This window comes from Brassica rapa, chromosome A06 (assembly GCF_000309985.2).
Source record: "Brassica rapa cultivar Chiifu-401-42 chromosome A06, CAAS_Brap_v3.01, whole genome shotgun sequence".
Classification (NCBI taxonomy): Eukaryota; Viridiplantae; Streptophyta; class Magnoliopsida; order Brassicales; family Brassicaceae; genus Brassica; species Brassica rapa.
The window spans coordinates 2,514,966-2,531,302 of NC_024800.2; the positions used below are offsets into that span (position 1 = coordinate 2,514,966).

The following is a 16,337-nucleotide window of genomic DNA, read 5'->3' on the forward strand; positions in this document are numbered from 1 at the left end:
TCTCAGTGCTTTGATATCCCTTAAAAATGGTTTGACAATCTTTTATACTACAACATTTGTCTTAGGAGCCTTGAAAACTCCTAACATCATATATATTGACATAGGGGTAACAAAAAAAAGAAGAAAATATTAAAAAAATTAGATGTTGAGGGTTTATTATTTTTTTGAAATAAAAAATTTATTTCCTTTGCTAAAGTTGAAAAACTGAAGACACTGATAAGACTCATATTGTACTAAACTAGCAAAAGATCATAGCGACTAGCATTATTATATGATACTATGGTCTATGAGCTCAACACTCAATAATTCAAACAAGATTTTAATGAATATATAAAACATCAATTATTTTTGAGAGGCATATTAGTAATTATTTCACACCAAAAAACAAAATCGTAAAAAATAAATTGACATGCAAGAGAATTGTGCAGCTTTAACGTTCATTCATTCACAAATTAATAATTAAAAGACAAAGCTACATTAATTCATTTACTTACTGAACTTATTTGCATCCAATTTGTTTAGATCAAAGAATCTCCAAACCTGAATTTTCACCTTCGACCACAAGAAAAAAAATTTTACCTTTAAAGTCACGTCCAAAGTGTACAGACTCGAATGCAAAATATCTCTGGTAAAAGTATCAAGCCTTTCACCACCAGAAGATACTGATCTTTATTTTCTTCAGTTGCAACCGACAGAAACTCCAACCAGTACCACAAACTCCGGAGGTTGTACTGGTCGTCGTTTGTGGTGGTTGTGACTGGAGTGAACGGAGAATGTTACATTCCGGCGGTGAAAGGGCTTGATACTTTCAATGGTGAAATTGTGCATTCGAGTAAGTACAAATCTGGACATGACTTAAAAGGTAAAACTGTTCTTGTGGCTAGAGGTGGAAATTCTAGTATGGAGATGTGCTTTGCTCTTAATAACTTGGATGCTCGTATGGCCGTTTCAACAAGAAAATATGGCTTTTTCTGACAGAATTCCCGAGGGAATAAATATTATAACTCCTTAAGTAACTTAAATAATATCGCTTTTGTCTTCTAATTATTAATTTATGAATGCATGTACGTTAAAGCTGCATACTTCTATTGTATGTCAAATTGTGGTTTAGATTTTTTTCCTCTCAATGTTAAATAATTACTAATATGCCTATCAACAATATTTATCTATTTGTGGTTAAAGCTCCCTTCGTTTTTTAATGATAGGTTTTTTAGAAAAAAAGTTTGTTTCACAAATATGTATTTTTTGTGTTTTCTATAAAAAAATTGTAAACTTCAAGAAAAATAATTGACTTTATTGAATTACTATTGGTTAAAAGTTATTGAAAATTACAGAAAACAATACATTTATTATTGTAGTTTAATGTGTTTTCTTAATATATGTGAAAATACTAAAAAGTCTATCTTTGTGGAACGGATGGAGTATGATATTTGGCTAGGTTAGTAATATATGATTTTTATCAATGTCTTTGGTCTCTTCAACTTTGACCAAGAAACAAATATTTTATTTCTCAAACGTTTTTAAATAAATGCTTAACCAATAAACCATCTAATTAATTTTAATTTTTTTTTGTTACCATATGTTGTTTTATTCAATCCCTTCTCTAAATGTGTATACATGCATGTATTGACCAAAAAGAGGGATACTTAGGGATGTCGTTGCTAAAGTATTTTCCGGTGACTATGATTGACACAATGGTGATGTTGATGGCTAAAGCAATGTTATTTATGTACGGAGATCCCTTCAAATATGGAGCTGCCGACCAACACAAAGCCTTTTCGCCACCAAATTCTTTACCGGATAAGTAACCGATGTGGAAACTGTCCAAAGGGTTCGAGACGGCAAGATTCAGGAACCTTCTATTGTCAATCTATTTTTTTAACACATTGTCCACCAAATTTCATATTCATATTTATTAATGTGATTTCTATGTAATGGGTAGTGTTAAACATATTCCGTAAATACTTAATTTATGTCTATATATATATATATATATAAGTGAAAAAATAAAAAAAATATTGAATAACGAAAACAAAACGAAAATACGAAAAAATAAAATAAAAGAATTGAAGGAAAAAGTATAAAAAATGTAATGTAGATTTATTTATATGTTTTAAAAAAACACTCTGACAACTAAATCATGAAATATTATTGTGTACATTTTTCATATCTAAAAAGTGAAAATCTTTATTTCTTAAAATGGCAAAAAATAATTTAGTATATCATAACAAAATAGTATAAACATTATTTTTATATGTTTTTATTTCTTCATTTTCCATAAACCGAGGCTTCACAAAAACTTGATTTAGTTGTCACTGGCTATTGATGCACTATAGGTTATCAATGGTGGCATATAAAGCATCAATGGCAAGACTTTGACGTTTTCAAATGGTATGAAACAGATTTATTTGCAATTTTGTTTGCAGTTATCCCAAAAACCCTCTACACAAAATAAATTCAAACCTCTTTGACGTAACTGACTGAATAATATGATAATGGTTATGTGTTTTGTGAAACTATAAACACAAGACTATGAGTATGTGATAAAGAATGATGGCTTTCCCGAAACAAATGTCGAAGCATTGGTATGGAGAGAATCTTTACTGTGTTGAATTTTCCTGTAAGGGAATCCCCATAGCTGCCCAAGATGTTATTTCCATCGCCGAAGACATCAAATCAACCTTGGCAACCAAATATTAAAGACTTTTTGAATTAAAGTAGGAACCATTGTGTCAGTTTTGGTTGAGTCTGGTGTTTCATCTCAGTGTTCATGTCTGTAAGTGTGTTTTGTCTATGGATGAATCAGTAAAATGGTGGCATATATTCATATATTGTAGATGCACATTATATGTCCTTCATCAGAATAAAAACAATATTTAATTCAGATATGTAAATTGGTTTTTTGTATCATATATGTTCCTATGTTAATGTTGACCCACATAAAACTCAAACGATATCATTACTTCCAGTGTGCAACAGTTCAATGCATAACTGAATCTAGAGATCATGCATAAATGTTTGAAAATATAAAATAAAATGAGAACTGTTTGGTTGAACAAAAAAAAAGAAAAGTTTATAAATTAGTTTTTTGTACTTTATAGCAAAAACTAGTTATCTATCTAACGTTTCTTAGAAAACATGGATCTAATGAAGACTAACATAACAACATATTGCAACAATAAGCGCCTGAGAATCTTCACAAAAACGTTTTTCGCAAAAAAAAAAAAAAAACCCCACCAAGAGGGTCCTTGCGGTGTCAGCATTTGGTCGGAACACACATCCAGTGCCATCGTTGGCCCTTGGTCAACCTTGTTAGTGTGTTAGACTCGATTCTGTGCAGGTTAAGGATCCCATACTTGTTAAGAGGCAGTCGCGGTTACAATCCATGTTCTTGCATTCTGTTTCGTCGTCAATGGCGAGTGTGTATAGCTTGGATTCTTCTTAAGCTCGCTCAGGTGTGTCTATCTTGGATCCTCCTCTCACGTTCTTCGTCTCGTGCTTAAAGGTCAATGAAGATTACATGCTGTGATAAGAACATCAAGAACCAGCTACTTCTAGTGACGTCTTGGGAATTATGGCATCCCAGGCAACAAGGTTAAACCCACCTTCCCCGGGTTACCATCATCGTTGAGAACGGGAACTGGTAACTGAAGGATTCTCGAACTATCTAGCGAAAAGTGCCAGTTAGATAGTGATGTGAAGCTAGTTGCGTAAGATTAAAATTAGTTTAATTTTCTTCGAGACAAAGTTGTAACCGACATTGGATGCCCGGGTTTTAGAATTTATTATATAGTTCTATATTTAAAAAAACAACTGCACACTTCTTTTGCATGTCAAATTGTGGTTTAGATTTTTTTTAGTCTGAAATAATTACTACTATGCCTCTCAACAATAATTGATATTTTATCTATTCATGGTTAAATACTCATTTGGATTATTGATGTTTGAGTTCTATAGACCGTAGTAATATATGATAGTGCTAATCGCTATGATTTTTGGTTAGTTTCTTTTTTCTTTTTTGTCAACTTTGGCAAGCTTATTATTTAGTTAACATAATATAAAATATAAAACAAAAACAAAATAAATATTAATAACTATTACAAATTATTGTTTTACTAAATATTAATTTCTGCGTATACATAGTGATTCACCTAGTATAAGTGTATATTGTAATCCAATCTTTCTGGTGGTTGTTTTGAGAATTCCTTAGTATCTGGCCGTTTCCAAAATAGATTTGATGTCTTGGGCGACAGACATCGCATCTTGAGCGGCTCCAGCGATTCCCTTCCTTGAAAATCCAGCACAATAAATATTTTTCTCTCCTTTCCAATGATCTGGCATTGGATTTTTGGGGAAGCCATCATCCCGCATCACGTACTCATAGTTCTAGTGTTAAAAGTTTTACAAAACACATAACCATTATCATTTTATTCAATCAGTTACATTAAAGTGGTTTTAATTTGTTTTTGTGTAGATTTGTTTTTATTGGGGGGGTACCTTTAACCAATTGCATACAGAGCTTTTGTAACCAGTCGCAAACACAATGACATCAAAATCTTGTCTCAGTCCATTTTCAAACGTCAAGGTCTTGCCTTCGATGCTTCTTATGCCACCATTGATAACCTAATAGTGCAACAATAGTTAGTGATCCCATTTTATTGGAAAATATACATAATACAGTGATAATTTTTTATCGAAAATATACACAAAGTAGTGATAAAAGTTTATTAGGAAATAAATACAAAATAAAAATATTTTTATTTTGATGATATGGAAAAGTAGAAATTTTCCAGAAATAAAGGTTTTCATTTTTACGATATTTAAAATATAGAAGATAAAACTTTCATGGTTTGGAAGTCATGTTTCGTTTTCTGAAATATTTATACATGAAGTTACATTATATTTTACTTTTTTAAACGCTGATTTATTATGACATTACATTTATGAGAAAGATTACATAGTTACATTACATTTTATATTTTTTGTTTTTCCATTTTCCTTTATAAAATACTTTTCTTCATTTTCAGATTTAATATATCAATACTTCCTTTTCGTATGTATATATATTGAGTTTTATGGTTATTGAATTATTTAAAATTAAGTATTTCTTGTGCAACCGAATTAACAAAGATGACTATAAACTTGATCGACAATGGAAGGTACCTGAATCTTTCCTTCGTGAATTTTTCGGACAGTCCCCACGTCAATGACTGGAGTTCTCCCGGTCAAGAATTTCGTGACAAAAGGACCTTGGTTTGGTCGGATGAGCCCGTACTTGGAGGGATCTCCGTATATAAATAATCTTGCCTTAGACATCATCATCACTAATGTGTCAACCATTCTCACCGGGAAATATTTCAACAGTGTCATCCCCACGTATACTTCCTCTTTGGTCAATATATGTCTCTGTATAGATTTAGATAAAGAATTTAATAATATGACAAATCATACCAAACAAAAACTTAACAATATTAAGCATATGCTAAGCGTTTATTGTTTTTGAGAAAATTAAGATTTTTTTTTGTTAAAGCTGAAGAACCAAATATATTGATATAAATTGTACTAAGCTAGCCAAAGGTCATACCATCAACACTATCAGTAATCCAAACGATTTAAAAACATAAATGGACAAAGTATCAATTATAATTGGGAGGCCTTTTTGTAACACATTGGGAGGCTTTTCTGTAACACATTGGGAGGCATATAAGTAATTATTTCACACTGAATTAGGAAAAGTCTAAACAACATTTTGACATGCAAGAGAAGTGTGCAGCTTTAACGTTTTTTTTTTTGTAAAACAAACAGCTTTAACGTTCATGCATTCAAAAATAATAATTAAAAGACCAAAGAAACATTAATGAATTAATACTTACCGGAGTCCTAATGAGAACGGCGGTATTAGCATCGAAGTTATTTAGATCAAAGCTTATTTCCATCCCGGAGTTTCCTCCTCCGACTACGAGAACATTTTTATCTTTGTAGTCACGTCCGGACTTGTACATACTGGAATGCACAACCTCGCCATAGAAATTATTAAGTCCTTCTACCTCAGGAATGTATCTATCTCCGTTCTCTCCCGTTGCGACCACGACAAACTCCGACCAGTACACTTCGATTTCTCCGGTCACTGTGTTTTCGGCCTCTACCCTCCACTTGTTGTTAGACACGTCAAACATTGTGAACTTCACGGTTCGGTTATATCTAGGATTTATGTCAAAACGGGTGACATAAGCGTCAAGGTAATCTATGAAAAATTCTTTGGGCATGAAGGTTGGAACATCGGGACCATGCGGCATGAAAGGCAGCTGACAGAAGTTTTTGGCTAAGTGAAGTTTGAGACGGTCGTAGGCTCGTTTCTTCCAAAGTGATGCATATACGTCTTCTTTCTCGAGGATCAAGTTTGGGATTGAGTGTTTGTTTAGACAAACTGATGTTGCTAAACCAGCTGGTCCAGCTCCCACAATCACCACTACAGTCTCCATATCTATATATCTTGATCGTGTGTTTAGGTATGATAGATTTTTTCTTTGTGTTGTTCGAAGATGTTCATTAATTCTGCTGTTATATAAAGATATGAGGACATGGTGATATGTGTGAGCAAAAACGATGAAATAAGGAATCTTAAATTTTTCGACACTTGTAACACAATGCAAAGTGGTTTTTATTACTGGTGAATGTTTTGGAACTATGTACATAATTTCTGTAAATAAAGGAGAGAATACAGCCTAGCATAAACGTTACGAACTTATGAGCATAAGGTAACAAATATAATCATATATTCCTTAATCTGCGTGGCTTACAACTTGAATGGTGAGTTGACAGAGAGGATGTATGATAATATATTTTTGTTTTGACTATGCTATTTTATTTTGACATTTGTGACTATGATTTTAACTACTATACTTGCTTAGATATTAATACTTTTTTGTATATATTTGATAAGACTAGCCAAATACAGAATCTCAAAACATTTATTATTTTGAGATTCTTTATTTAATTTTGAAATACAGATCAAGTATATAAGTGGATAACTACTAAAGTTCTGAAAAAACATTTTAAAAAAAACCAAATTTTTAATTTTTTTACTGACACCCATTATTTTATATTTACATTGAACTACTTAAAATATAGGCATATGTTTAAAATAATTAAATTTTAACTTGACTATCTAACTTCGCAGTAAAAGACAATATTAGTGTCATATTTATTGTAAAACTACTGCAATCATCTTTAAAACATACAGCATTTTTTACATTGTGGCAATTTTTCAATCTTTAATAGAAAGAGACTGATATTCCACTACAAAAAAAGAGTCATTTAGCATCATTTAATTTATATTTTTGCATTAGTTATAAATGATGTAAAATAATTTTACATCACTTAAATAAATGACTCTGAAAGTGGTGATACAAATAATTTACATCATTTTATTAACAAATGATGTAAGAAATTATTATATTTTCATCAGTTACTTTATGTGATGTCAATATATATATCAATTGTAAAAAACGATATTAACAATTACATCAATTTTTCCAAATGATATTAGTATTGACATCAATTAAAATAACTGATTTAGTTAATAAAATATTAATTAATAATTTAATAAATTAATATCGATTTATTAAAAAATATTTTAATAGTTTTACTATTTATAGTTATTGTTTTAAATATTAGAATCATTTGTAGAGTAGAAAATACATATAAAATAAAATATTATTTTGTAACAATTTATTAATTTTCCATTGAAATATAACGTAGCCAAGAAAACAAGAAAAATAAAAAAGGTACAGAGAAGAAAAAAAGACTATAGAAAGTTAAACAAATTACTAGTTATGAGAAAGAAAAAAACATGAAGAATGCGGAGATACAAAAAAAATACTAGCAATTATATCCAGATTCTTCTTCTTTCTTCTCATTCTTTGCATCTTCTTTTTTCATCTTCAATCTCTATCGATTTTCCTCCACATTTCAAATCACTCTTGTCGTGTCCTCATATATCTCTGAATTATTCTGATCCTAATAGAGAATGATTATTAAGACATAAACAAAAAATATAAGAACTTGTAGTTTTCAAAAAGTTTGAGAATAGAGAAAGAAAAAAGAAATAATACCTCTCAAAAGTTTAATCAGAGTCGTTTGATTAGCAAACTTCAGCAATCTTTAAACCCTTTCATGAAAAGAAACGCATTTGTCATCGTGACTCATATAATGCTTGATATTGTTGAAATCTGTTTCTGATCAAATAACCAAAACAACAAATTTTAAGCTCTGAACAAAAGTTTAAGAAACTGAAACAGAGAAAAGATGAAAAAGAGACGAAGATGAAAATATTGAAGTGAAACAGTTATAGAAAATTATGATCCAGTAAAATTAAAGCTAACAAAAAATTAAAATCACAAGAATATTATACTACTTCTCGTAATCCCTACTTTTTAACTGATTAGTTCACGTTTTATGTGGGATTGTGGTTCCTTTTTTTGGGGAACTATAATAGATCCTGTTTAGTATATAATTATACAATTATATTATATTTATTAATTATTTTATAGATCCAAACTAATTTTGTACTAGATAATATATTTCAACAGATGCAAAATAAGATTAAAAACAATATCATTTTTATTAGACCGATGCTAATATATATATATATAATTTTTATTAGCATCAATTATTTTACTGATGTAAATTATAGATCATTTAAATAAGTGATACTAAACAAAATAATATATGCATCAATTGTGTAATTGATATAATTTTATATAATTGTATCATTTTTGTTAAAATGATACAAATTAAAAGAAAAGACATCACTTATATCGAACTGATGTTAAATTAATTAATAATAACATCAATTACTATAAATGATTTAAAAGTATAAATATTTGTTTCAGTTCTGAATAAGTGATTTAAAATGGTATCACTTATTTTTGTGATACAATTTAAGTGATACAATTCAATGTTTTTTTTGTAGTGTTCTTTGTATTTGGTCATTTTTTCCAAAATTATATTTTAAATCCTAAAGATTATTTCTTCTATGATCTATCTATCTAGGTTATATTATAAACAAGAACCATTGTAAGGTTCAAATAAAAGTAGACGTTATATTGAAATGATCAGTAATAGAGTGATACGTGTTATTTAGTCTTACCGCTGTTCTCTTAATATTTTGGGAAAGTAATAAAATGTATATTCTAAATGAACTGAATCAGTTATGAAGTCATTACACATATTGTTTAACAAAGAAATGACACATATTGATTTACTATATACGTTAAATGAACGTGTCCATGGACTACTGGAATCTATTTACTTTGCATGTATCCAAAAGATGGTTTCTTCGTATGCCCACGCAAGTTCAGATTGGTATTGATGTAAAACGTTTCCTAATGGTCGGATATACGAAAGTCGAAACAGATTATTCTTCTACAACTTATCCGTTTGAAAATTGAGCCCACCAAAAAAGTTAGTTGCTTTAATGTTAAACTAGATTTTGATCCACGTTTCAAAAGCGCGAGTTTTTGTTGGTTAATAAAATGTTGATATAAATTAGTGTTATAATTTTGATGTACATTATTAAGTTACAAAGTCGTATTATATTGAAGAAGAAAATAATTTTTTGTTTAAAGTTATATAATTGATCAGTTAGTTTATGTGAGATTTTATATGTACATCTTTAGTTTACAACGTCATTTTTATATTTTGTGTGCAAGATTATATATATGTTGAGCTGGTGAGATATATTATTTACCCGGCATATTTTGGTTCAATTTAATAGTATTAATTTTTTTAGGGTTAAATAGTTTTAACAGTGTTTTCATACCCAATCCAGACCCATGGTTGAACCGGTAAATGATAGGTCAACCCTATATAGTCCGGTTCAGACTTAGTTAAAATCCGATATTTAAAAATCAGATAACATCTGATAAAAAAGTAAAAACCCTTCCTTAACCTGAGATCTGACACTGGATTACCCAATACAAACCCTTATAAAACTTTATGATATTTTTAAGAAAATTATTCAGTTTGATATACTTTTTAATATTTTTTAATAGTACAAATATTTGAAAAACTATTTTATTTTTTTATTTTTAATTGTGATAAAACTTTTACTGTATCATTTGAAGAAAATAAAGAAAATTGTGATAGAAGAAACTAAAATTTATTTTTATAATTCAATATTATTTTACTTATATTATTGATGCTATGTTGTAAATTTACCTATTTTCTTTTTCTTTTATATTCAAAAGTTAATTTTTAGTAGTTGTTATTTACTTATTTAGAAATTAATTTTAATAATATATTATAAATTGTCTATTTTCTTTTATTAGTAATAACTATATGTGTTGATATGATATTATCTACATTATATTAATATTTTAAATAAAAGGATTATTATATGTATATATATAGTTTCAGTATCTTATATATTATACTATTTTATTTGCCATTTTATTTTATTTTATAAAATACAAATTATTTTAGTTTAAAAATCTAATTTTACATTGATAAAAATGAAATTGGATAACCGATATATTTCAGTATTTTGTATCAAATAAAATAAATTTTCAATTTTAATGGAACAACCTACAAAACCTAGTTATACTTAATTATGGATTAAGTGAACCAACAATTATTTTCCAAAAAAAACTTTATCTAACACATGTCTGTCTAATCTAGTTTTTTTTTTGCATAAACATATTATATCTAATAGATAAAATATAATAACTAAGAAAATGTAACAGAACATATGTACACTTTGTCTTTATTATGCATAAAAAATACTGTGTGATTGAATTGTTAATTCATACTTTGAGTTTTGTTTTTTAACTTAAGTTTGTGGAATAGCACTGCATTAACAAAGACAACATTAAAATCGTTAGATATAATTAAGAGAGAATTGGTTAGTTATATTCTTTAGGAGAAAATGTAGTGCATTGACAAATATTTTAGTACTGCACACGTTAGATATAATAGTACTGCATTGACAAAGATCCCCTATATATTATTTGAGAAGCATTACAACTTCTTTTTGTAGCCACATGTCATCACTAGGATGATTCTTAGAATCATTAGAGAAATATGTTGGTCCATCTAATTATATAATAAGTTTTTTATTAAACTAACAATAAATTCATTATTAACTAGGATAAGACCCGCGCCTTACGCGGGATTAAGTTATTATTTTTATTATATTTTGGAGAATGAAACAATAGTTTGGCTTCATTTGGATTACGGGTGTTCAATCCGGATATCGGGTTGGTTTCGGTTCGGTTCGGTTTTTTTCGGTATTTGGTTAGTAAAATATAACTACTATTTTAAATCCATATTTACTTTGACTTTAGTCTTTCACATACTTTTGAAAGATTTCAACTGGACGACTAAATTGATCAGCCAATCTTGTTGCTTTAAATCATTAGTGTTTATATATATATTATTTAGTTTGAATATTTATTAAATAAAAATTCATATGCGTTATATTTTATGATCATTTGTAACTTATTATAACAAAAAAAATAATCTATTGATCACAAAATTTTCAGAGTGGGAATATTCAAATTTCTAATAATATATAGACGTTTTGAAAAATTCAAATATAACATATAAGAAAAAATATAAATGTTTTTATTATATATTTAATGTGATTTTTTAATATCTTTCAATAATATAAAATTAAAAAAAAAGAACTAAGATACCAAAATTGTTATCAAATATTTATTATTCATAATAATTAATTTTCATATATACGTTAATCATATTAGGTAATTTCGTAGCTTCTAATTAAGGAAAGTGCAAAAAAAATTTTGGTAGATTATTTATCAATTCGATAGTTAGTTTAATAAAAAATATAATGTAAGTCAAGATGGACCAACGTATTTTTCTAAGAATAGTATATTTTATATAGTCATTTATTAAATAAGAATTTATAATCATACAATTTTATGATCATTCATATCATTTTATAACTGAATATTTGAATCATCGATAACAAAATTTTCAATGTGAAATCGTTAATAAGTTTATAATTTATAAATGTTTTTGAAAATTCATTGAAAGTTTAAATATTAAAATATTTATGTAATCTTATGGTATATAGTATAATCTATATATATATATATAAATATATATGTTTTATTATTAAATGATATTTTTTACTCATATGGTTTTAAAATAATGTGTATCTTCTTATAATATTAAATAAAAGTTCATATTAATACAATTTTATGATCATTTGTAACTTATTATGACAAAAAAAATAATCTATTGATCACAAAATTTTCAGAGTGAGGATCTTCAAATTTCTAATAATTTATAAACGTTTTGAAAAATTCAAAATATAACATATAAGAAAAATTAAAAATGTTTTTATTATATATTTAATGTGATTTTTAAATATATTTTAATAATATAAAATTAAAAAAGAACTAAGATACAAAAATTGTTATCAAATATTTATTATTCATTATAATTAATTTTCATATATACGTTAATCATATTAGGTAATTTCGTAGCTTTTATTTAAGGAAAGTGCAAAACATTTTTTGGTACGTTATTTATCAATTCGATAGTTAGTTTAATAAAAAGTGTAATATAAGTTAAGATTGACCAACCTATTTTTCTAGAAATAGAATATTTTGTATAGTTATTTATTAAATAAAAATTTATAATCATACGGTTCTATGATCGTTCATATCGTTTTATAACAAAATATTTAAATCATCGATAACAAAATTTTCAATCTGAAATCTTTAATAAGTTTATAATTTATAAATGTTCTTGAAAATTCATTGAAAGTTTTAATATTAAAATATTTATGTAATCTTATGGTATATAGTGTTTAATATATATATATATTTATTTATTTTATTATTAAATGATATTTTTTACTCATATGGTTTTAAAATCATGTGTATCTTCTTATAATAAAAATGTTAAACCATTGATCATTAATTTTTAACATAATAATTTTAATAGTTTTAGTCATTTATTGTCGTTTTTAAAAATTCAAAATATAACATATACGAAAAAATATAAATTTTATTTTTATAGCTAATTTGATTGTTTAATTTATTTTAATAATATAAAATTAAACAAAAAATGATGGAGGAGATATACATTGTTATCAAATCTTTATTATTAAACTCATTAATTGTCATATATATATTAGTCATTTATGGTAATTCCGTAGGTTTTATTTAAGGAAAGAAAATATCATATCATATCATTATATCATATAGTTTGACCAACTTATGTATCTAACAACATATAAAAATCGAATGTGGACCTACTTATTTTTCAATTGAATGTAATTGACTACCTAATTGAGTGCCACCTATGCATTGGGGTCTCTTTTAATTAATACAAAATTGAGGTTACATCTTTTCAAATGTTCCTCAATTAATATATAAGGGATGTATTTCATTATTTCCTTAAATAAAATTACGGAATTGCCTAATGTGGTTAAAGTATATATATGACAATTAATGATTTTGAATAATAAAGATTTGATAAAAATTAGTGTATATTCTATCATATTTGTTTAATTTTAAACTATTAAATAAATTAAACAACCCCAATAACCATATAATAAAAAATTTAGATTTTTCTATATATGTTGTATTTTGAATTTTGAAAAGCGATTATAAATTAGTAAAACTGTTAAAAGTTTCACATTGAAATGATTACAAAATTATATAAGTAAAAAGTATAATTTAATTAATTATTAATATTGATATATATATATATATATATATATATATATATCGTTTTAAATTAAACTATAAACCATATAAAATACATAAATCTTTTAGTTTCAAAATTTACTTTGAACAATTTTTTGGTAAAAGTTTTGAACGAACACTGACAACTTATTTTTTTTAAATTATAAATTATTAAAACTATTAATCTCACAATGAAAATTTTGTTGTTAGTAATTTAAATATTTTGCTATAAAAAATACAAATGATCAAAAACACTATATGAGTAGAAATCATCATTTAATAGATATTAATATTAAAAATATACTAAAATATACTATGTATGTTAGTATCATTTAAATTTAATTACATATCCTATCAAATATTAAAAAAAATTGGATTAATAAAATTGATTTATATGTTCACACCAATTTAATTATATATTTAATAGTTACTGACTTTTAATTATTCAATATATATTTATTATTTCATAATATGTAAAAATATTTAATACATAAAATAACTTTTATATATAATGTTCATCCCGCGCAAGGCGCGGGTCTTAACCTAGTTTTGTATTATTTTGAAAAGATATGATGAATCTAGTTACTTAAATTTGATTTGGTTAGTTATATTCTCTAGAAGAAAATGTAGTGTATTTGATTGATATTGTATTGTTAGATTAATTATTGTAGGACCAAAAAGGCAAAAACTAATAAATAGCAATCCTAAATAGGTCCAACAACTTTTTTATGGTAGATTTTTTTAAGACTCCTTCTCTTTTTATAGTATAGACTAGACTTTGAGCCGCGCGGATGCGCGGAATTATTTATATTTATAATTTATGTTTTTAAATTAAAAAGTATGATTTAATAAAATTTTATGAATTTTGGTTCGTTTCCAGATTTGTATTTTTTTGTTTGGTTCCGGTTCGGATGTGGTATTTGGTTCAAAAAATATAGTAATCGTTCAGTTATTTTTGAATTTGAATATGGTTTGAATTTAGCTATTTTGGTTTTTGGTTTGGATCAAATAACAATGTTAGACATTTTATTTTTAATTTAGTTATTTAAAAACTTAATTAAGTGAATAAATAGTGAACAACTTTCTTAAACTGTTTTGGGAAAGTTGGAATGTAATTAATATATTCTACATATAAAAAGAGCAAACACAGGAAATGAATAAAATAAAAATATTCCTGAAAACGTTAAACTAAAAAGATGTTTAACAATACAAATCTTATTTATAATATGTTTAGTGTAGAAAATATTGTGGGTTGGGTATTTAAAGATGTTGTTGCCTGTTGGTATATGCGTCTCTTCTACAAACCCCAAATAAATATTCCAAGGTCAGTAGTTCATTTAGTTTCGCAACAGCCATAGTCTAAAGTTATCTCTACAGCAAGATGACAAATTAAACATAAACTAAAAACTAATTGGCTATTTTTGAAGAACTGGTACCGAGTTCTCACTGGATATATATATAGTAAGCACTAACCAATAACACATGGTTGCTGTCACCAGCTATAAATTATCATAAACTTTAAATTCATCTGAAACCCATGTCTTTTATTTGATGTCGTGTTTAAACTTGAAAAAGAAAACTCAATCCTTGACAAAGAATAACGTAGAAGAGACACATAAGCTAGTAAAGTACTAATCTAGAACATTGGATGATGAGGAACTCGAACCAGATGTCGAAGGTCTCTCCGACTTATCCTACGCCCACCACCAGCACACACCACGTTTTCACGTGGCTGAACCTTTTAAATTTCACGAAATAAACCCATCAAGCCACCCAAAAGAACAGATACAAACTTAACCAAGCACCAAAAATTTATAATGAACCATCAATGAAAACGTTACCCATCGATCTTCCCACATCCAGATTAAAAACCCTACTTCCTGTTTAGATTGAAAATCTTAAGAGTAAATCCATCTCGACTCGAGAATTGCTTTTGATTTTCACTGTTGATGGTATTTTCGTTCAAAGCTCTTAACGATGACAGATGAGCTTGTGTAGACTTTTAAGTTTAGTTATATGTTTAATCTAATAATTAGGTGAATGTGTATTAAACCTCCTCCAAACAATGATAGATGAAAGTGAATTTAATAAAGTCTATATTTTTATATTTAGTCACAACATATTTAATAAGCCCAAAATTAAAAACATACCATGGTAGAATTCAAATAGGACTTTATTTTAATAGAGTAGATAAAAGAAAAAAACAGGTGAGAGTTAGGTCGCACCACAATAGAAACAAACAGAGATTTATGGCTAGACATTTGCAATTTGTTGTGCCAAAAATTACACCAAAATTGCCTCTCACTCAAATATATGTAATTGAATGAGCAGGGCAGTGCATAGTCACTCTTGGTGCCCTAAACCAACATATGTGGCCTTCAGAAAAATACAAAGCAATTCAGAAACTTAACAACACTCAAATTTTTATTAGTTAAATAACGATTTTCTTTTTGAAATACTTATTTCCCCCAAAAGATGTTCATAATTTTCATAGTGCAATATTAGTACTCAATTTATATATAATAAAATACAATGATAAAACAAAAAGATTAAAAAAATATACTAAAAATGAATTAAAACGAATAATATTAATTTTTTTTTTACAATTTTATAATG

The 16,337-nt window shown here is 26.9% G+C and overlaps 1 protein-coding gene across 2 annotated transcripts; it reads right to left on the bottom strand.

Annotated features, from left to right (window-relative positions):
• Positions 1 to 166: 166 nt before the first annotated feature.
• LOC103871436 (probable indole-3-pyruvate monooxygenase YUCCA10) lies at positions 167 to 11,170 on the bottom strand. 2 transcript variants are annotated; one of them, XM_033272668.1, is made up of 5 exons: positions 8,115 to 11,170; positions 5,874 to 8,019; positions 5,164 to 5,406; positions 4,498 to 4,623; positions 167 to 4,386 (listed from the first exon to the last, which is right to left on the bottom strand). In XM_033272668.1, the coding sequence occupies exons 2-5, from the start codon at positions 6,693 to 6,695 to the stop codon at positions 4,207 to 4,209; spliced, it is 1,371 nt and encodes a 456-aa protein (XP_033128559.1). In that variant the 5' UTR covers positions 6,696 to 8,019; positions 8,115 to 11,170; the 3' UTR covers positions 167 to 4,206. The 2 variants fall into 2 exon arrangements, with proteins under 2 accessions (XP_033128559.1, XP_009147932.2); XM_009149684.3 differs by having other exon boundaries at positions 5,874 to 11,170.
• Between the last annotated feature and the right edge of the window lie 5,167 nt (positions 11,171 to 16,337).